This window comes from Gossypium hirsutum, chromosome D08, assembly GCF_007990345.1.
Source record: "Gossypium hirsutum isolate 1008001.06 chromosome D08, Gossypium_hirsutum_v2.1, whole genome shotgun sequence".
NCBI lineage: Eukaryota > Viridiplantae > Streptophyta > Magnoliopsida > Malvales > Malvaceae > Gossypium > Gossypium hirsutum.
In genome coordinates, this window is record NC_053444.1 from 63687362 (window position 1) to 63710731 (window position 23370).

A 23370-nucleotide genomic window follows, 5' to 3' on the forward strand; every position below is an offset into this window, starting at 1 on the left:
ACTGGAAAGTGTTGAATTTAGGTTGCAAATGGTGATTAATCAAAAGTACCAACTTTCAAACAAACATTTGAATTGTTTATTGATATCAGAAAACACAGAGTTGATGACCTTTTTTTTTACTCAATTCATTAAAATAGCTGTACATATAATATAAATAATTAAAGTGGATTCCGTTAGGAAAACTGGGATTATGAAGAACTGTAAGTCATTTTTAAAGCATTGTGCTTCCATAAGATTCCAAAATCTCCACCCATCACAAACAAAAATGATGATAAACAAGTCCACCTTTATGTCTGACTTAGTTGCATTGCATTTATTAATAATAATAAAGTCGGGACCTTTTCAATATTCTTGACAAAACAGTGCCAGCAGTGAGCCTGAAAATAGATCCCACTGTCATTCATTGGATGAACAGTGCATGCTTGGTTTATCTTTGACATCATGGATTCTTGAATGGTGATGATGATTAAGTGGTCTAGTTTTCATAAACACTGATTTCTGATTAGGGATTTCAGTGATTGAGAGGGTCAGTACAGCAATTACACCATCATCACACAAAATAAAAAAAATTGCAGAAAATAAAAAGCTTTTTACTATGTACTGTCAAAAGAAGAAATGTTTCATTTCATTAGAACACAAAGCTCCAGAAACTGAAACTCTATGCCATCCCCCACCTTTGGGCCTTACCCCATCAAATCTTTCTGATTTAACACCTGCAGCCAGTCCATCTCAGTAGTAATAATACATGACTTTCTCTTGCCTCTTGCTTTCATCAATGAAGAAGTGGTTGTTGTTGTTGTTGTTACAGCTATTATTACTGCTACTTGAGTCTATCAGTCGCTTAACATCTTCAAGATCATAGTCTAATGGCGTTTCTCCATGGTACCCACTTGGTTTCTCAGCCCATTGGTTTCGGTTGCCGTAACTTAACATGAATTTGTGATTATCTTCATACCCATTGGGTGCACAAAAGCCCTGAAAATTACTCACGTCTTCTTGCTTGATCTCTTTGCCATGGCTACTACCATCTGAGGAACTGCAGCTTGGTTCACTCCCAAACATCAGAAACTTTTCTTTTACCGGATAATAACTCACAAAACTGTCAGGGGTGGTGTGATTAAGAGAAGAATCGGTAGCCAAAAAAGTATTGTTATGGTTCAAAAGATCAGATTGAACAGTTGATAAGGGCTCAAAGCCTTCAAAAGATCTAGTACTTGGAGTATAATAATACGAAGAGCAGTCTTTGTATGATGGAGGTATAGTTTGATGAGAAGATGGGATTGGTAGTGGTGGTGGTTTTCTCTGTGACTGAGAACTCAAAGCCATGAGCTTCTTCTTAAGCTTGGTGTTCCAGTAGTTCTTGATATCATTGTCAGTCCTGCCTGGTAACTGAGCAGCTATTACTGACCATCTGCAAGTTTCATAAAGAGTTCCATAAGAAGTAAATTCCTTGCCTCTTTCTGTAACAGTTTCTAGTAGGTGATGTTGTTGAATCTAAATTCACCTACTAGCATACATGCTCAAGAATTATCCGGAAATAGCAGATTCTTGAATCTAAACCCTTTTCGGCAGAATTCGTTAATATCGCTTCATCATGGCAGTATATAGATTTGGTAAAGTAGGAAGGTCCCATCAAAAGAATTAAAAGATGGAGAAAGTACCTGCTCCCAATGGTAGCAAAGAGGTTGCAGATAACCATATCTTCCTCCTCAGAGAATTCACCATGTTTAATGTTGGGCCTGAGATAGTTTAGCCATCTCAATCTACAGCTCTTCCCACATCTTTTCAGACCTGGATAATGTATACAAAGACAAGAAACAACAAATTAGCTAAGGAATCACCAATCAAAGAGAAAAAGAGAAGCATAAATGAAATATATTTACCAGCTTTGTGAGGGAGAGCAATCCAATTACCACCAGTTCCATATTTCTCAATGTAGTCCTTGAGCTTAGAGTCTTCTTCAGGAGACCAAGGTCCTTTCTTCACACTTGCCTTGTCACAGCAAGGAGCCCTCCCCATTTCTCTCTCCAACACAACTCTTGTGATCCCCTTAGATATCTCTGTTGACACCTCTTTCTACAACCCAAGCCAAACCTCTCTCTCCCTTTCTACTACTAATAAACTTCCTTGCTGACTGCTTCCTTTTAATAGGAAAGATTAGTGCTCACAAAAATACAAAAACAATTACTTTGGATTTTATTATTTATTAACAGCTACAAATTATTTAATATGTATAGTTTCTAACTGTTACGTCTAATTTAGAAAAAAATAATTTCACTTTGATTTCTTTTAGAAATTATAATAATAATATATGTTTTTATTTATTTAAATGGATAAAAATATTACCCATTATCAAATATATCAAAAGTCCAACGTTACTTGTTTATTGGAAAACATAACTATATACAGAACCCTACAGTTGAGACATTTTCCAAACAACAGCGACTATTCTCCAAGCAGATAAATTTTTTTTTTTACTTTTTTTATAGACTCAATAATTTTATGGTAACCAATCAAGTCAGGTATTGTGTTTTCTTTTTCTTTCATTTCACTCTCCCCGCGACATGTTAAGAGTAGTACAAATATTATTTGTATTGTTAAAAATTATCTTGGTTAAAAGAATAACCAAACAATGATATTTGACATGCAAAAACTAATTTTTAACAATAAAAATGAAAAAATTTTAACAGAAGAATCAATTTACTCTTTAATATAATGTAGAAAAATTAATTTATCCATTTTTAATAAAAAATAAAAATACAATCTAACTCCGATCTCCACATTACTTCTACCCATAAAGTGAGGGTACCACTAATTACTTGAAAAGGCAAAGCACATCAACAATCAAATACACACAACTACGTAAGGTTAAAAAAAAAAACGAAAGTCTCCACGTATCAGTTACTTGGTGATCAGATCAGGTGTTTTCTCCTGACTGACTAATGAATGCGAAACTGTTGTGCATCATAGCCTATTATTATTATTATTACTACCACAGAAATAGGAAGTAGTGAAAAGTGGGCAAACAACAGCTTATATTTTGTGTCTGATACATTGTAACATTTCCATATTAACAAGGGCTTTCATTTTCGTTCAAGTGACACAAGAGAAAAGAGCTGTCCCTATATGCACCCCTTACCACTTGGGAATGAGTACCCTACTCTACTTGGTATATTGTAATAAATAATTAAATCCAGGTTTGTTTACCTTCCCTAATTAGCCTTGCTATAATAGACTTCCCTGGATAGGTTTTTTCTTTGGGCATTTATATCAGCTTATAGCATATCTATGGCAGATAAAAGGCATGCTTTGCTTCCATGTTTATTCCACCCTCTATATGGCTACTTCCCAATACCCACATACTGAGACTATACACTGATAATTTATCATTTCCCTTTTTATGTTTATTTCAAATCATATTTCCATATTTAAATTTCATTAACTAATTTTGTGTTGGTGTAATTTGTATATATAAAACTTTAATTTTGATTCAATTTTCGCATAACACTAATAATATTATTTGTGTGGCACTATTTTTTCTTTTAACCTAGGTTAAATTTTATGATGTGGCATTTTATTAAACTAAAAACAAAGGAGTGAATTTAAAATTTTCCATGTTGCTACAATGATAAAAATATGTAATTTCAATTTATGTGAAAATAATTTTAAATTATTCATGGCCAACTTGATTTAGTGAAGAGACTATTGTACTTGATTTATTGATTTAATAAGTTTTTTTGTTTTTAATAGCATGTCATATTAGCAAGTTTCACATGACATAGTAGAAAATAATGTCATATAATTGGCTCCTCCATTAGATCATTCGCTCTTCGCAACACACTCTCATCCTCGGGAGGGGACCACTGAGGCTTAATAACCTTGAACTACTTCAGCAAAGGAAATACTAGAGTAAGCTCACACAAAATTATGCTTGACAATAACTAACATATGATGGACTTGCACTTGGTTAACCATACGGGCGATCCACCATCTTTACTGTCAGTAACATGGCACTATTAGGCAAGGGGACCTTCCCCCTATATATACCTCAACTCACGATGAACAAAGGATCCTTCTCCTGTTTTACTCCCTTAAACATTAATATTCCACAATCTCCTCTCCTTAGCTCCCATCTCCTTTCTCCTTCTGTCCTACTCTTCCGACTCCAGCATTCTACTTGTAATAGGTGAACTAGCCTCCTTATTTTCACCACCATTTCCATCCTACCTTTTCCTTGTTGAATACCAGTATCAACAAGGTTTAATGGTAAAAAACACACACACACACACAAACAAAGCAAAAAATTAAAATTTTAATTAACTCTTCACGAAAACTTTGCATCTAATTGAGTCATAAAAATTAAAAAGTTAATCAAACAAGTCTTTTGTTAACGTTGACCAAGTTTAACCATGACCTTTTACAAATGTGGCAGACAAAACAAGAAAATAGTGACACATGGTGTGCCACGTGTACCTAATGTTGATGTTCCATTTTACAAATAAACAAATATTTAAAAAAAATTAAAAATCCTAAAAATAATTAAAATTTATTTAAAAATTAAAAATAGTTTCTCAATAAGTTTTAAGATCTTGGAACTCTAACTTCACCTAATTTTGTTAATCAAGTATCTCTTGTTCAAGTGTTCAATCTATGTAGTTACTAACCCAAGATTCAATGGCATTAAGTAGACCCTTCCAGTATCTATCTAAGTTAATCCCCCTCCCCACTAACTATATTCCTATGCGGGGCAAGTTGGGTAAAGTCACTACGACCAAACCTATTGGGTTGATTAGGGTATCAAGTATATTCCTATCCTATTCACAAATTTAACTTGTTCACCGGGGCTACTAAAGTTAATCCTAATCTATTCAGTCTAGATTTAAACCTTAATTTTCTCTATCAAGACAAATCAAGACTATCAAATTATACAACTTGGTGGTCAAACAAGCAGATTAAATAAGTATGGGATTGAATAAATAATTAACAAGGGTAGAAACAATTGAAGAAAATAAATTAATTAACTAAAAAATAAGATACATCTTCATTCCAAGAAAAGAGTTTAGTTCGTGTTGATTTGAGAAAGCATTACAAGAAGAAATCCAAAACAAACTTGCATTAAGAAAAAGTAAAAAGAAACAATGTAGAGAAAAAAATTATTATTGAATCAGTGTCGAGCACTTCGGATCTCTTTTTCTTCTCCTCTTTGCAAGCTTGAAAGTTCCCTTGGTGTGAATGGGTTGTTTCTTAACTTCCAAGTTGATTTTTCTCTCTTTTTCTCCTCGTTTCCTTTTAAATCACGCCATCCCTTATTGTTAGGGTTTTAATCGTTCCGCTCCACTAGACGCAGAATTGCGGTGGAGTGGACTGCTTGCTTGAAAATTCTCAATTGAAGATTGTGGTCCACTGGAGCAAAAGGCTCTTCTTCACTACTTTTTACTCTATGGTTCAAGCGTTCCATTCTTCACTCAAAGCCTACAATGTAGAGAGGAAAATAACAAGTAAATCTAAGGTAACTCTGAAAATGATAAAAATAAAATAAAACATGATTAATCTAAGAATACAAATTTTTAGAGGTCAAACTATAATTTTACCATTTATTTACTTAAAATTTTATAAATCTTCAAGAGCTAAAAGTACAATTTTGCGTTTAAGAGGTAGGGCGTTCTTAGTAATTAAAACATTTTAAAGTTTAAGATTAATTTAAAAAGCGAGTCAAAAATATTTAATAAATTTTAATTGAGGTTTTATTTCAACTTTTGAATTTTGTCTTGTTTTCGGATAAATGGAATCTTTTATTAAAATATCAATTTAAAGGTATCCATTATTTAAGACTAAGCTTTCACAATCTAGATAACAAACAATAGTTAAATTAAAAGAAAATACAAGTGTCTTCTTCTGCATTGACTCCATCTTTCTCAACGGTTGGCCAACTAAGATTAGACAATTGTGCATGCTGTATCCACTTCATTATAATCATACTTTATTATTTAATATCTACTTACTTAAATGTCTGGGTATTTTGAACGAAAAATAAAGAGTAGGCTATTTTTCAACTTTTCTTGCACCTTTGTTATCGCACACATTTCTAAGTGCTTCTCAATTTTTGACATTTACCTTGTTATAGTCTTAAAGTAGCGTTGAATTTTATATGATTTACGTATTAGAGTTTGATTGTGCCTTCAGATTTAATTTTCAAAATTAATCCTACTTTTACAAATCACATATATCTAATCCCATTATATTCTTATTCTTGAGAAGGGATATTCACTCCATTTAACTACTTTTACATTTTTTCATAATTATTTATGCCATTAACATTTTAACAATTCATCCGTTACATTTTATACTTCATTCATATATATCTCGAGCTTGACATAAATTAAAACTTATTAACTATTATTTTTATGAAAAATAAATTTCTAACCATTAAATACATCAATATATATAATATTTTAGATCGATAAGATAGAGATGTTAGATCGATTCAAAATTTTACAAACATGACAAGTACAAATATCTTAATAAGTTCAACAGTTGAATCATTAAAATATTAATCCTACAAAATATATATATATAAATAGTATAAAGTAGCTTTACTATATATATCAACTAATGAGAGGGACTTACTTATACTAGTGTAAAATTAAAGTAGCTTTATACTCTTTTATATATTTTTGTACGATTAATATTTTAACGATCTAACCATTAAATTTATCAATATATTTGTACTTATCATGCATGTAAATTTTTGAATCAACCCGATAACTTCATCACACTAATCTAAAATATTTTATATATTAATATTTATTGAACGATTGAATTTTTTTTACACAAAACAAATAGTTATAAATTTTAAATTTATATCAAATTTTATGAAATATGAAAATTGACGATTCAACCTTTAAAACTTAATCATTCAAAAATATATAAAAATATCATAAAACTACTTTAATTTTACATCCTGCATTCCATAGTATCTACAATGTAACCTTTGAATATTAGCTAAATGAGGTAATCTTTTGTGTTCCTTTATATCATGCCTTCTCTTCTACTTTTTCTGATCAAGGGTACAATTTAAAAAATTAAATTTTTTTATCATAATAATTAGGTTTAATTCTGAATTTTACCTCTTTACTAAAATTGTTAAGTTAGTCCCTATATTTTAATTTGTCAAAATTAAATTTCAAACATAATGCACTGAAATAAAGTAAAAATATAAAATTAGAAATTATGAAATTTTTTAAAGTAATAAAATGTGAAGAAAAAAATACAAAGAAATGGCCGAGGTAAGAGTTTTTACAAAATTTTTTAAAAATTCAGAAATAATTAATACAAGTATTTGAAACAAAATGTACTGAAATAATATAAAATAATAAAATACGAAAATAAAATTATTTTATTGAAAGTAATAAAATTCGGGAAAATAATACGAGCAACTGGCGGGAATAATTTACACTAAATTAATTTAAAATTAGAAATTTATAAATTTATAAAATTAGAAATTATGAAATTTTTTAAAGTAATAAAACGCGAAGAAAAAATACGAAGAAATAGCCGAGGTAAGAGTGTTTTGCAAAATTTTAAAAAATTCAGAAATAATTAATACAAATATTTGAAACAAAATGTACTGAAATAATATAAAATAATAAAATACGAAAATAAAATTATTTTATTGAAAGTAATAAAATTCAGGAAAATAATACAAGCAAATGGCGGGAATAAGGGTTTTTTTTACACTAAATTAATTTAAAAACACACTAAATTAATAAATTTATAAAATTATAAATTATGATATTTTTTAAAGTAATAAAATGCAGAGAAAAAAATACGAAGAAATGACCGAGGTAAGAGTTTTTAAAAAAAAATTTAAAATTTCAGAAATAATTAATACAAATATTTGAAATAAAATGTACTGAAATAATATAAAATAATAAAATACGAAAATAAAACTATTTTATTGAAAGTAATAAAATTCGGGAAAATAATACAAGCAAATGGCGGGAATAAGGATTTTTTTTATACTAAATTAATTTAAAAAACACACTAAATTAATAAATTTATAAAATTAGAAATTATGATATTTTTAAAGTAATAAAATGCGGAGAAAAAAATACGAAGAAATGGCCGAGGTAAGAGTGTTTTACAAAATTTTTAAAAAATTTTGAAATAATTAATACAAATATTTGAAACAAAATGTACTAAAATAATATAAAATAAGAAAATAAAATTATTTTATTCAAAGTAATAAAATTCGAAAAAATAATACGAGCAAATAGCGGGAATAAGGGTTTTTTTACACTAAATTAATTTTAAAAAACACACTAAATTAATAAATTTATAAAATTAGAAATTATCATATTTTTTAAGTAATAAAATGCGGAGAAAAAAATACGAAGAAATGATCGAGGTAAGAGTGTTTTACTAACTTTTTTTTCAACATGCATGCATCGCAATGGCTCGATTGATTCGACTCGATAGACACATATCTGATGCGGCAAATCAAGCGGTATGATTTATTATTTGTTAATCACGGGTTTTATTTACTTAAAAAGGATATACGTAATACATAGAAATAAATCATGTTATCGTAATATTTTTTCTGTAATTTAACACTATCAGGACTCCTACCGAGTAATAAGGGGCTGTGTGAATGGTTTAAAGAAAGCTCCGGATGCGCGATTGAGGCCGTACTTGGAGCAAGCCGGGTTTGGGTCAGTTGCATTGATTCAGACTCCGACTTGCGCTATGATTTATTATCTGCGCTAGTGGAGCGGTGGCGCCCAGAGACCCACACTTTTCATTTTCCGTGTGGGAGTGCACGGTGACTTTGGAGGATGTTGCAATGCAGCTTGGGCTCCCAATTGACGGGAGTCCCGTAACGAGAGTATCTTCATTCACCGATCCGGCTGCACTTTGTTATCAGCTCCTAGGAGAGTCGCCAGAGGACGAAGAGTCGAATTTTTCGAGCTTAAAATTTACATGGCTGAAAGCCAAATTTGGACAATTATCAGCGACCGCCACTGAAAGTGAGTTGATGTGCGCTGCTCGAGCGTACATCATGCATATCATAAGGGGAGTACTCATGCCCGATGCAAACAACAACAAGGTGCATTTGCTGTACTTGCTCCTGTTAGCTGATTTGTCCAGTGTTAGCTCGTATAGCTGGGGCTCCGCCGTTCTAGCAGTGTTGTACCGGGAGCTTTGTCGGGTGACAAACCTGGATGTTTTAGACATGGGCGGATGCCGCTGTAGTCCTGGGCGCTCTATCGGATGCCATTTTTGGCATCTGTTAGTCACCAACTGTATGTTTATCCACTGGTGAACCAGTGATAAAATATAAATTGTGCCTATTTTTTGTAGTCATAATATATTGACTAATGTTACCAACCCTAAACCCTATATTTGTTTTTTGTAGGTGGAGTGTTCGTCCGGGTATCGGGAGGTCGCACACTGTCCCGATATACCGACTCATGATCAAACAGTATACCTAGGAAGAGGTAAGCTGCTATTCTAATATTCATGACATCTTACTTTCTATATCTTACTCACACGTTATGGCTAATTATAACAATGTTATTAATCATGCAGTTTATATGGATGCCATACCGTAGGCCGAAAATTACAGATGTGGTACCCTCGTCCGCATACGTTCATTCCCACATATGGTGCACTAACGCACCAATTATCAATTTCAACATGGTCGAGTGGTATCATGGAGATCGGGTGCTACGACAGTTTGGCTGCATCCAACCTATACCGGATCCGTCGTGCGAGGTGGGGGAAGTTCACGGCATGAATAAGAGAGGAAAACCGGTGTTGGATTGGGGAATTAAGCACAAAAAATTTGTGGCACTGTGGAACGATCGATTGTGTCGAAGACCTCAGATGGTTATGGCTACCAACCCGCAACCATCATTAGAGTATATACAATGGTACTATAGTTGCGGGAATCCATATATACTTGGGGGCCAGTCGACTGTACTCCCCCCGCACGTGCAGCAACCTGGGGGATCGAACGCAGCGGCCCCGATGGATCCGGATCCTGTGGCATATTATTCTCCGGAACCACCAGAGCCTGAGCAGGAGCCCTAGCCAGATCCCGAACAATCACAGTCACATGTGGATTCACATAGCTATCGTCCGGATTTGGCAGGCGGTGACTACTTTTTGAGCTTCGCAGGGGGTGAATATGCCTACAAGTTTGAACTCTTTGGATCCTACCCGTCACAGTACGCCATGCCCGACCCGTTCGACCCGTATCCGCAGCATCATGGGACTCCTTCCGGTTCAAGTTCGTCGGTGCCGAACGAGCCACAGGATTTTTTCTCCCCATTTGCCACACCCCTACCTGCGCCGAATGATGATGTTGATTGTCACCCAAAACGTGATCGTCGACCTCCGAATAGGTATACCCCTAGGACCACACCATCAAACCATCAATTTTAGGGGTTTAATGCACTTTTTGTACATTACGAAGTTTGTATTCTTTTTGTATAAATTTAATATTTCTAATTTAATCTTTTCTTACTTCTGAAATTTTTTGTATAAATTTAATTATTCTATTTTTGCATTATATTAAAGCTGAATCCAATTATAAATGCCTCCATTTTCCCTATAATTTTAGTATTTCCAAATGCGCACATGGTATTTTATAACTTAATTTGGATACAATTTGGATACAATTTAAGCATAAGCATAAGCTGAATAATAAAAATTTATTTCAAATGAATTATACTTTTTATAACACTATACATAAAAATTTTACATCATTAGGTCAATTCCGACCCGATTCGGACGACTGTCCAACATGAAAGTTTCGATGAGGCATTTATTCCGACTATGACCACTTAACCTACATAATTCACAATGCTTACCATTGGATTTCTCCCTAATGTCCATTTCATTACGGATTCTGCTTGATGGCAGACGACCTTTTGGATTCCTCCGTAGCCCTCTGTCTAGGAGAAGCTCGAAAGTCGTCGGAGGCACCTCCTACGTAGATAAGTCAGGCAGGAAGGGGAACTCATTTTCCCAGACACGCAATGTGCGCTCGAACGTGTACACATCATCGACATATTGTTTAACATTAAGGTTGACTTTAGCACACGCTGCCACGACATGCACACATGGATAATGACGTGTATTGAACCTTCTGCACTCGCACCGTCGGTTCTGGAGATCAACTCCGTAGGACCTAGTTGGTATACCAGTTCGACGACTGATGGTCTCAGTAATTCGAAACGTTTCCAGTCGTCATGAATATATTTCTACATTCATTGACCTAGCCAACCGACGGTTTGCAATCATTTCATCCCTGACATGTTCGACAAACACGTGTCCCGTCTCAATCTGGTTAACTTGTTGCTGACCCATTATTGGCATCAAGGTGCCAGTCTGTAAAAAGTAGCAGAAAAGACAGATACAATCGGAAGATGACGTGTTTTCAACAAGACAGCGTTGATCCCCTCGACTAAGTTTGTGGTCATTTGGCCATAATGAAAGCCCTCGTCAAAACTTTGAGCCCATCGCCACGGCTCCATTGTGCCCAACCATTGTCGGAAAGATGTGTTTGTCTGCCCCTCCATGTCACTCTCAAGTCAGATCATTCTTTGCCAGAAAATATGTGGCTCTAACTCGTACGCTGCATACGTATTAAGAAAAAATAAGTTCTAGAAACTCGATAACATAAAACATTACAACTTATATTGAAAATATAAGGTTATCATTTACCCATTGCCACGACTTGTCTCTTCCAATCTGCATTCTTATAATCTTTGTGGAAGTTAGCCGCAATGTGACGGATGCAGTAAACGGATCTCTACGGCACACCAGAACGCCTAATTGTTGTAATTAAACATTTCTCTCTATCGGAGATGATGCAAATGTTATCGTTGTCAATAACATACCTCCGCAGGTTTGTGAGGAAGAATTCCCAAGACTCAATGTTCTCTTTATCTACGATAGCAAATGCTATCGGGAGCACGTTTCTGTTGCCGTATTGAGCAACCGCAAGAAGTAGGATCTGTGAATATTTTCCATATAGCTAGGTCCCATCCACCTGCACGAAGGGCTTGCAGTGGGGAAATGCCCGCACACATGGATCAAACGTCCAGAACATCCAATAGAAAATCCTCTTTACCGGCTGTAACTAGTCGTCCGGGCCGTAATATGGCATTGTCTGCAACTCAATCACAGTCCTCGGTACGTACTACCGCATACCAGCTATCCAACCTTGAAGCTCGTTATACGATGAATCGTAATCTCCATACAGTTGCTCCATTGCCATCTGTTTAGCTATCCATGCCTTCTGATATGAGACTCGATATTGGAATTGTGCTTGCATTTCGGCAATCAGTACCGAAACTTTAATGGTCGGCATGTCCTTCACCATTGGCATGATACACGTACAGATAGTTTTTGAATCAAGTTTTCCATGATCTTCTGTCATACGTGTTGATGTGCATGTATGAGGACCAACAAATTTTCGTATCTCCCACATTTGAGAATTTTTAATGAATGCAGCTCGTACCCGTCAATTGCAGCCTTCCGCTGCCTTCCAATACTCCCCAACATATATTGTCGAAGTAGACACTGCAACTTTATAATCCACCGATATGTTCATGCACTACCATTTAATGGCATATACGCACTCTTCTTTATAGCTGAATCTCTGGCCTATGAATAACTCCTCATCATCAGATGTTACGGCCAGCCCGTGAGGATAAACTATTTCAGGGTACTCCGGGAACTCAGCTACATACGCTGCGTTGAGGTCTATGAGCGACATGTGTGGCCCAGGATTATTGTGTATCAAAATACGCCACATCTGCTCCCCGACCAAAGAAGCATTAATGTCTTCATCGTTGTTGACATCTTCATCGTCAATCTCATCAGGTACATCGTCAACATCGGGATCACCGTCACTATCGACCTCTTCATCCCAATGGTCGCCACCACCTTCTTCTTCGCCACCACTTTCTTCTTCACCACCAACCATATCAACATCGGGTGTAATATTCAGGTCGATACCGATCCCACCCATAGTCGATTCACTATCAACATATGATATTGGAGCCACCATCCACGGTTATTGAGCTCCGTGTTCTTCATCAGATGCATTGACATCTTCATTTTGCTCCATACCAGCTAACTCAGCAAATAAGTGAATCGGTGCATTCTTGTCACTCCCATTCTCACAATAGAGATCGACCATTGTCTCCACGTCTTCGTCGTCTACAAGTTCCATTTCGACGAATTTGACCGGATTTGTCGAAACTGGAAACTTGTAGAAAATTTTTGATATCCTTTTCCCACAACGTCTAAGAATTTTTGCATTAATCCTTGCCTTCGTTTCATCGAACGAGACATTTCTATTAAATTTCACTGCTATTTGTTGCCGACATTCAAATACACATCCAATACTTGTTGTCAAGATCACTCCATCGAAATAAACGCATACAAAAAACTTAGCATTCATCTTCAATATTTAATCTGTTAAAAAATAAACAAAATCTCAAATAAAATCTCGAACGGTAAATAAATTACTTAAATAAAAAAATTAATGTTTCAATATGCAATTTTGTACATGAAAACCATAATAATATTAATAATATTAATATTAATAATTTTATATTCAAAATTATACTAACTAAAAATAATAACTAACCATAATAATAATACTAGTTTTTTTACTAACTAGTTTATTTTGGTAAATAAAAATAATAACTAACCATAATAATAATACTAGTTTTTTACTAACAATAATACTAAGTAACATCTAAACCCTAAAAATTAATAATAATAATAATAATACTAACTAAAACTATCAATTTGAGTTTTATTAATTTTAATAACTAAACTAAAACAAAAAATAATAAAAATTATACAAAAAATAACAACAAGATAATCAATTATTTTTTAAAAAAAATACCTTTTTTTTCTCTTCTCTTTCTCTCTTTTTTCGCAGCAACTCTTCTTTCTCTTCTTTTTCTTCTTATTTTTCTGCTTCAGCTGGACAGAGCTGGTGTTAAATAACACGACTAGTGCCGCCAATGGGAATGGCACCGTCGGTGCCGCCCATGGGAATGACACCATCAGTGCTGCCCATGGGAATGGCACCTTTGGTGCCACCAATCAGATACCCTCCTCTAGGGTATTGTCAAATTAGCTGCAGCTTTTTTTTGTTTTTTGTTTTTTTTGGTATATTTTGGTAAATAAAAAAATATAATATTTTGGTTATTTTTAATTTTTATGATATTTTAGTAAAAAACCCATTATTTAACCATTTAATCAAATATTAATAATTAATTAAGCTCTTAAAATATAGTTTTTTATCGAAGTCTATGATGGGTTATTAAGTGATGATTCAGCAATTAAAAAGATGAATAGTATGAAAAATTATGATGTGGCGAATGATGTAAAAAATGCTAATAGAAGAGTTTAATTAATTTTTTAAATTATTTTATAAGGGTTTAATTATTTTTAAAAAGTATAAAAGATAATTATAAAAAAAAGAGTTAATGCACTTCTTGGGCTTCAACTTAATAATTTTTCTCACATTGGGCGCTTGAATTTTTTTTTTGTTTAAGTTAGCCATTGAATTTGGCAATTGTTCTACAATGAAGTCTAATTTTTTTTATCCAAATTAGTCCATGATATTTCCTTAAAATAATTTGGACAAAAAAAAAGTTCAAACCCTAATGTGGAAATAATTGCTTACTTCAAATCCTAATGTGAGAACAATGGTCGAGTTCAAATATTAACATGGACCAAAAAGGTGTTCTGGTCCTAATGCGAAAACAATTGTTAAGTTCATGCCATAAACAATGCATTAACCCTAAAAATAGTATAAAGAAGATATAAAAATTATATTGAAATATAAAAATGTTAAATTTTATAATAGTAGTATTTTTAACTTTTTATAATATTTAATATTTTTTCATAATTTATATAATTTCTTCTATAATTTTCTAAAAGGTTTATAATATTTTAATAATTCTAATAACTTTTAAAAACTCTTCAAAAAAAAAATTTACCACTCCTTTTTATTTTCCTTCACACATTGTCTTATACCATACCAGAGTTCATTCTTATCAATTTTCTTCATATAATCTCTTTTCAACCAAAATCATTAATCACCGCTCACCTTAAGTCACTAAACACTAAATTAACTGTCACTCAAAATGTCCAATTATCATCACACTTCAAGTTCCTCATTTTCTTATTATTGAAACCAAATACTTCAAACTTTCAAAATAACAAAAGTTTTCTATAAATTTTTAATACTTTTATAACCGTTTAATATTTTTATAATATTTATAATTTTCATTTTAATACTTTTTATATAAATACCTAAGACTTTTTTTTATAGTTTTAATTTTTTAAAGTTCTACAAATTCTGTAATTTTTATCATTCTTTCTTATTTTTCATAATATATTAACGGTTTTTATAATTTTTAATAATATTTTAATCATTTATAATTATTAAAAATTTTACTACAATTTTTATAGTTTTCTAATTTTTTATCATATTTTAATAATTAATAGGTTTTTATAATTTTCAAAAATCAATTAAGCTTTCCTAAAATACTTAAAAATCAATTTGTTATCACGGTTAATTGTTTATCTCTTCGAAGAACACATGCCACAAGGGGATAAGTGAATGGTACCAGCAGTGGATACTCTAATTTCAACCAAAAAATAATTAAAAATCAATTAAGCCCTCGTGTTAGCACTTTTTCAGATCAAATGCTACACCTGACACCACAATATTATTTTTGGAACATTAGCCGCCAGGTTAACCGTCAAGTCTTCACTTAATAACCCATTAGAGGCTTTGATGGAAAACTATAAGTCAAGGATTGGATTGAATGCTAATTTAAAATTAAGGATTCCATTAATTGCAGTTTTCAATTAGGGGTTTAATTAATTTGGCAAGGTATTTTTAGAACTTCTTTAGAATAAAAGTTATGAAATTTGCAGGCTTTTTTCTCAAAATGTTTTTAGATTAATTTTCAATATTAAATAGCTTAACATTTATGAAGATGGAAGTTTGCATGAATATTTTTAGTCAAACGTCAACGCCCTTGAATGATGAGGTTAAACTTCTTTTGTAAAATCTAAGACAAAATCTAATTTACTCAATAATAGTGCAATTTCAACATTTATGAGTGCTAAGGGATTCATGATAAAATCTTCTACAAACCACACCCAAACCCTTTTCATAAACCCATAACTCTTATGAGGTCGAGGATTTCAAACGAACGAAACCCCAACTCTTTTGATTTCTACTGTTTGATTATTTTTGAAAACTCTATATTTATTCAAATACTCCTTACATTTCAACTAGTAGTATTATAATATAACAAAATTAAAAGTAAAATATTATATACATAAAATAACATTATCCACTATTAAAATTTTAAAATTTTAAAATTTATTATAATATTATTTATATTGAAATAATTGTTATTGAATATTAATATTCATTAAAGTATTTATATACACAATTTTGATTTGAAAAATAGGAGACAAATAAAAGAATTTTTTTGTGAAATTCTTTGGATGACTCTTTTTATTTTCTCTTAAATAGAGTTTCAATCCAAGACAGGTGTTTTCTAAGTGGCTATTGAAGTGCTATCAGTAGTGGCCACTATTGCTAACATTACGACAGATTTTGTTATTTGCTATATTTGAAATTGACAATTTTTGAACAAAACTTTTGATCTTTAAATGATTTTGATATTGTAGAAGTATGCAAACCTATCTTTGAAATTCAATCCATTTAAAGCAACGTATCTTAAAGATTGGATTGGATCAGATCAAGCAATCAAATTCCTAATTGGATCAGGATGGCTTTAAAGACATATATCCAACAGTCTACGTTACATTTGTCTTTATTATTATACTGTATCTTGTTATTTTAGTTGTTGGTTAATAAGGGAATTGATTGTAATTGATATATATATGTTAGAAAGTTTTGAAACTCTTATATATTTGAGAGACTTACATAGGTTTTATACTGAGTATTGTGAGCATTTATTTGTTCATAGTGGAACATATTTTCGAGAGTGCATTTAAGAGAGTAAACAAGTTGTGTTTACAGTTTAAGTTCTCAAGAGAAGTACAATTTATTATATATAATAGAACTTGTCGAAACCACTTTTTGGAAACAAAAAATAGCGTCGACTTAAAAAAAACGAAAATTGGAGTCGCCACCAATCATTTTATTTAGGAGTGATCAGATCACCTCATAATTTAATCATTTTAATAAAAGTTTAAATTTACTAAAACGATAATTTTTGGTCTACAAAATCCAGAAAACGGGTTCGGGAGTCGGTTACGCACGAGGAAGGATTAGCACCCTCGATACGCCCAAAATTGGTACCTAGTTGATTAATTAGTGTCTTAATATCGAAAATGTGCAAAGATTTTAAAATACGATCCTTGTATTAAAAAAAACTTGTATAAATCAAGTTACATGTTAAGACCCTCTCATTTCGGAGAGAGAAAATGTCACACTCAATGGGTTAGAACATGATATTTCACATCCTCAAAAATGAGCTTGTCCTTTAAAAAAAACTCATGCAATGAAATTTAAAAAGATATTCAATTGTTTAAGTCAGATGAAGAAATCAAAGCCCAATACGTTAAGGCACAATTTCTCAAAATTCCAAATATTGAATATTACCTTCATTATTTTTTTAGAAAAATCCTCATCTCGAGAAAACAACATGTCATATACAATGCGTTAGGACACAACGTATCGAATTCCCGATAATGAGCTTTTTATTTATGTGTTTTGATTAAAGAATATTCTCGATTATTTAGATTCAACGAGGAAAATTTGAACTCAATACGTTAGGGTTCAATCCTCTCGAAGATCCCAAATACCAAGTATTTTATGGATAAAACGATTTTAATGCTTAAATTAAACGTAATCCCTTTTTTTAAAAAAAATGGCGGAATGATAATGTAACGAGAAATGATAATTCGTAAGCCAAAATGTACACTAATGAACACAAATAATCAATCAATACAAACAAGCAATATAGTGTACATAATAACAATAATCTTACATCACATGTAAATATTAATACTCACATTTAAAAGCTAATGACCTAAAAGCCTATCACAAATAAAATGTAAGTAATTTTAAATAGCTAAAAAGTAACATGAGAGAAAAGAAATTGGAAATTATCAACGTATGTACACAAAATTACACATATATAAAAAATAAAAAAAATAAAAAGAAGTAATTAATGTGAAAACTTGAAATAATTTAAAAATTAAATTAAAAATGAATACTATATGAAATAACAACATCTAAATGAATTTTAAAGTAAGTATCATAAGAAGAAAATCAAAATAAGTAAAACTCAAAATAATACACATATATTAATCTAAATAGGTAATACATATGAAATGAAACACTCAATACAAAGAATAATATATATAATAATATATATGTAAAAGTTGAAACAAGTAAAATAAAATAGAGAATTTAAAGAAAAAAAAGTATATATATATACATATATAGAAAATAGGTAAAAAAATATATAATTGGAAATCAATAGTATATTATATATATACATATGTATAATAGAAATAATTCAATATAAATTGTATATACATATATGAAATAGAATTATGAAAATATTATTGTATAAATATTTGAAGTTAGAAATATATAAAAATAGATTTTAAGAATATATTATAAGATAAAAATCATAAAAATGTATACAAATTATACTAGATTAACATAAAAATATATATATAAAATAATACATTATGAAATTAAATAATAATATATGGAAAACTTAAAATAATATTACATAATAAAATAAAATAATAACAAGAGTGTTAAACTAATTAATTTAATAGCAAAAATAACAGAAGGACTAATTTGAAATTAAAACAGAAATTTAGGGGAAAATTCAAAATAAATAAAAGGATATGAACCACATTGAACGCACGAATAACAGGGAAGGACCAAAAGGGAAATTAATCACTGCCCTCTAAAACGCTGCGTTCCATTATGGATCGAAATGAAACAAAAACAAAATGCAGGGCAAAATTTAAAAAAAAAACAAAAAAAAATTGATTTGAACATGCCACAAAAGAGGGGGGATCAAATGCACAAATTGCCCAATGGCTGCAAAACTCTTGGATCCTCTCTTCGGGTCAGGTCAACACGCGAGTCACAGAGTCCTACGACGTCGTTTTGAGGCCACTGAAGCATGCCACAGACGACTTAGTTTTATAGACGTTATAAAACTCAAAAAAACCTGCAAACACCTATTTGCTACTAGAGAAAAGAAAAGGGAATAAAAAAAACTAGAAAAACCCTAAGGGTTTCGCCCTTTTCCAATCCGCCGCCCTCTGCCCTAACTCCGATTATACCAGAGGAGGACGCGAACTTCAACGGCGCCAACGCCAAGGTAAGATCCTTTTTCCCTTAACTATTTCTTTTTCTTTTTTATATTTCTTTTACACAATGATTAAATCACAGCAAAGAAATATAGCGAAAAGGAGAAAAGAAAACTCAAATCACCTTTGGGAAATTCTGATTTTTTCTCTTTTTATTTATTTTAGAATTTTATTTTTTTTAGAGATATAAAATCGGCTTTATATAGCCGAAAAAATTACAGAGAATTTTATATTTTTCTCTATCCTATTCGCTGTATTTTCTATTGTCATTGTTGCTTCCTTTTTGTGCTTTGCTTGTTGGTGTTTGTTGCAGGCACTGGCATACGGAGGCCAGCTGGAATAGAGGCGCGCATGGAGTCTTGACGTGGAGAAATCTAAAGAGCCTGGGCCACTGTTGTGGCGGCTGTGACTGTTGCTGCTAGGGTTTCTACTTCTGAAAATTTTGTTTTGGGCCACATTGTAATTGGACTAGGGTTTAGTAATTTGGGCTGATTTGGGTTTAGGTCTGGGATTGAGTTAATTGGGTTTGGTGGGTATTTTGTAATCTGGACATTAATTTATTGGACTTTTATATATTCTTTTTTATTTGTTTTTTAAATTTTTTTATTTGGTTTATCATTTGGTTATGGGCCCGGGCTAAAATTGGGCCGTACAAAACTAACTTGCTTTTTAATTCTATTCTAGGTCGAAAACATTTGCTATTTGATAGCAACTTCCTTATGTTATCATTCCTCAAGCACTAATGCAAGGAAACTGTTATAATAAATTTCGATAATGGCGGTAGAACGATTACAAAATAACAAGAAAAAAAATAAGGACACACAAATTTTACATGAAAAACCTTTTCTGAAAAAAACCATAAGAGGAATGATACAAGAAAAGTTTCGACTACATCTATTTAAGGATTGAAAAACCCACAAATCCTATTAATTTGCCACTGTATTTATTTCTTCAACAAGTGACGGGATTTTGGTAGCACAATCTCTAATAGAAACAAATAATGAAAATAACTACAAATTTAAATAATAGTAAGAATAAATTATTTTTTACCTTTAAATATTGCTGAACAAATGGGGGCGAGGGTGGTACTCTATGACGAAGAACGACAGGATGGGAACTGATGGGTCGACGATGATGAATGACAGTAGGGGAGGTGTCAGCGATGTTGAATGTTGGCAAGGGAGAAAAGAGCATTTGTTTTTTTTTCTTACATTTTTTTGTTGATGATGAACGATGACAGAAGAGTGGTCAACGATGATGAACGACAAGAGGGAAGGTTTTGGCAATGATGAATGACAGCTAGGGAGTGGTCATCGATGATGCACGGCTGTAGGGGAGGCTTCAACAATGGTGAACGACAATTGGGGAGGAGTCACCGATGATGAATGGTAGGAAGGGAGGGGAGGGGTTTTGGTTTTTTTTTTCTTTTGCTTTTTTCAAGTTTAAGGTGAACGACAACAGGGGAGGGCTCTCCGATGATGAACGATTGTTAGGAAGCGCTCACTAATGATGAATGGCAGTTGTGGAGAGGAGGGTTCTATTTTTTTTCTTTGTTAGGGTTTCTTTTCGCTATAGCCTCTTTGTCTCTTGTGTATAGTAATCAAGTAATATTAGTTTCCACAATTTTTCCCTCTTTCCTTTTGTAATACCAAATTTTGCCCGGGCCCATTAAAACCCAAATTGAAATAAAACCAAGTGCTAAATAAATAAGAGTCCATATTACAGTATATTCGGTCCAATAAGGCCCAAATTGCTAGCCCTAGCTTGTTAGCCCAAAAAAACACAAAGGGTATAGCAGAAACCCTAGGAGGCCGATAGCCCCGACGCTGCAATTTCCCATGTCGCAACAACCACCCACATTCAGCATCCCTACACGTTGAGCACATCTCACACAATGCCCGTACTTGCAACAAAAGAACCACGAGCAGCAAGAAAAAGAAAAAAACCGAAAATATAGCAAATTGTAAAAGATTTGGCTATAAAAAGCCAATTGATTTCTGTAATAGGGGTTAGACGATTGTTGTATTGAAAAATACTAAAATACGAAAACAAAGAATAAAAAGAGAAAAAACTTCAAAGGCAAATCAATTATTTTAAGGTGACTGGAGATTTTTTTTATTGTTTTTCTTTTCTTTTTGGTTTTTTTATTGTATAAAAAATAAAAAATAAAAGAGAAAGCAAGAGTTTTACCTATTAGTGCGGTGTCGATTACTTCTTTTCTCTCCGTCACGATCGAAGTTTGGAGGGAGGAAGGCTGAGGGTGACAACGAATGCCATAGGACGGCCCTGTTGGCAGCAATGGCAAAGGAAGATTAAAACCCTAGCAGAGGGTTTATTTGTTTTTTGTAAAAGAAGGCAAAAACATGAAATTTTTAGGAAAAAATTTGCTTATAACGGGTATGAAACGACGTCGTTTAGGGCTTGTTTCAATGCCCCAAAACATCGTCGTATAAGGCCATACCCGCGTGTGTGACCCGACCCGCCTAGGTGACCCGCGTGTTTACGCTGGTGGGGATATTTGCGCGATTAGTCCCCTTGTTTTTATAGCTTGTCTAAATTAAATTTTTTATTTCTTTTAAATTTTGCAACATGTTTTATTATTGTTTCAATTCGGTCCATGTTACTGTGCAGTGTTTGAGAGGTTTGGGTAATTATCCCTTTGGGTCCTCCTCTTGTTGCGCGCGTTTTGATTTGGTCCCTTTTCATGTTTTTTATCTTTGAATTCGGCCCTTAAATTCCGTTTATTTTCATTTTAATCCTTAATCTGTCATTTTAGGTTTTTATTATTATTTTAATAGTATTATAATTATTTATTATTTATTATTATTATTATTATTATTATTATTATTTTTGTACATATACACACACATTTTTTATAATATATATTTTTTAAACTTTTGTAAATACATGTCCATATTATATATATATTATTTTATTTTCATAACTTTTATATAAATGGATATATATATGCGTATACATTTTATAATACATATACATTTTTCTATATTTTATATATATACATACATTTTCTATAATATATGTATACTTTTATTTTATTTTAAAAATATTATAAATATATACATATATTCTTATATATGCATTTCATTATATATATATTTATATACATACATATTTTTACACATACATATATATATACATATTTTCATAGTTTATTTATATATTATATTTATACATTTTTTATATATTTTGTGAATATATATGCACTTATCTTAAAATACGCATACTTTTATATACTTCTATATATCATAATTTTTATAAACGTATTTATAAACATACTTACTTATATATTTTTGTTTCATAATTTTAAAATATGTATACCTACATATATTTTTCATATTTTAGGTACATACACATACATATATATATATTAAGTTTTTCATATATTTTATGGTTTAGTTGTTTCGCAAAATGTCTATCTTTTTATGCCCGTTTAATTACAAAAGCATTTTAATTCAAATCGTTTATTTTACATTAGTTGACTCGTTTTTATTTTATGTTACTTTATTTTATTTTATCTTTTATTGGATTGTGGCTCGTGCTATTCTCATTAGCATTTTAAGCATATATTTGTATATTTGTTTTCTAAAAAATGTTTGTTTTTTTATCAAAGCATGAAAATCATCTTACTTCGTAATTTTTTTAAAAAATATTTGGTATTCATGATTCTCGAGAAGGATTTGGTCCTAACTTACCGGACTTCAATTCTATTCGATGAATTTAGATAACTAAGTATTTATTTTGCAATAAAATTATACATTTCAAATAAAAGCTTATTTTCGGGAATCCAAAAATGTTGGGTCCTAACTTACTGGACATGGCGTTTTGTCATCTCGAAATAAGAATTTCTAAAAATAAAGGCAATATTCGGTATTTGGAATTTTGAGAAATTGTGCCCTAACTTACTGGGTTTTGATTTTTTTC

The 23370-nt window shown here is 31.8% G+C and overlaps 1 protein-coding gene across 1 annotated transcript; it reads right to left on the minus strand.

Annotated features, from left to right (window-relative positions):
• Positions 1–729: 729 nt before the first annotated feature.
• Positions 730–2019, minus strand: LOC107948257 (transcription factor RAX2-like). Its single transcript, NM_001327541.1, is given in 3 exon segments — positions 730–1411; positions 1662–1791; positions 1884–2019. Coding segments are annotated over 3 exon segments (948 nt in total).
• Positions 2020–23370: the final 21351 nt, after the last annotated feature.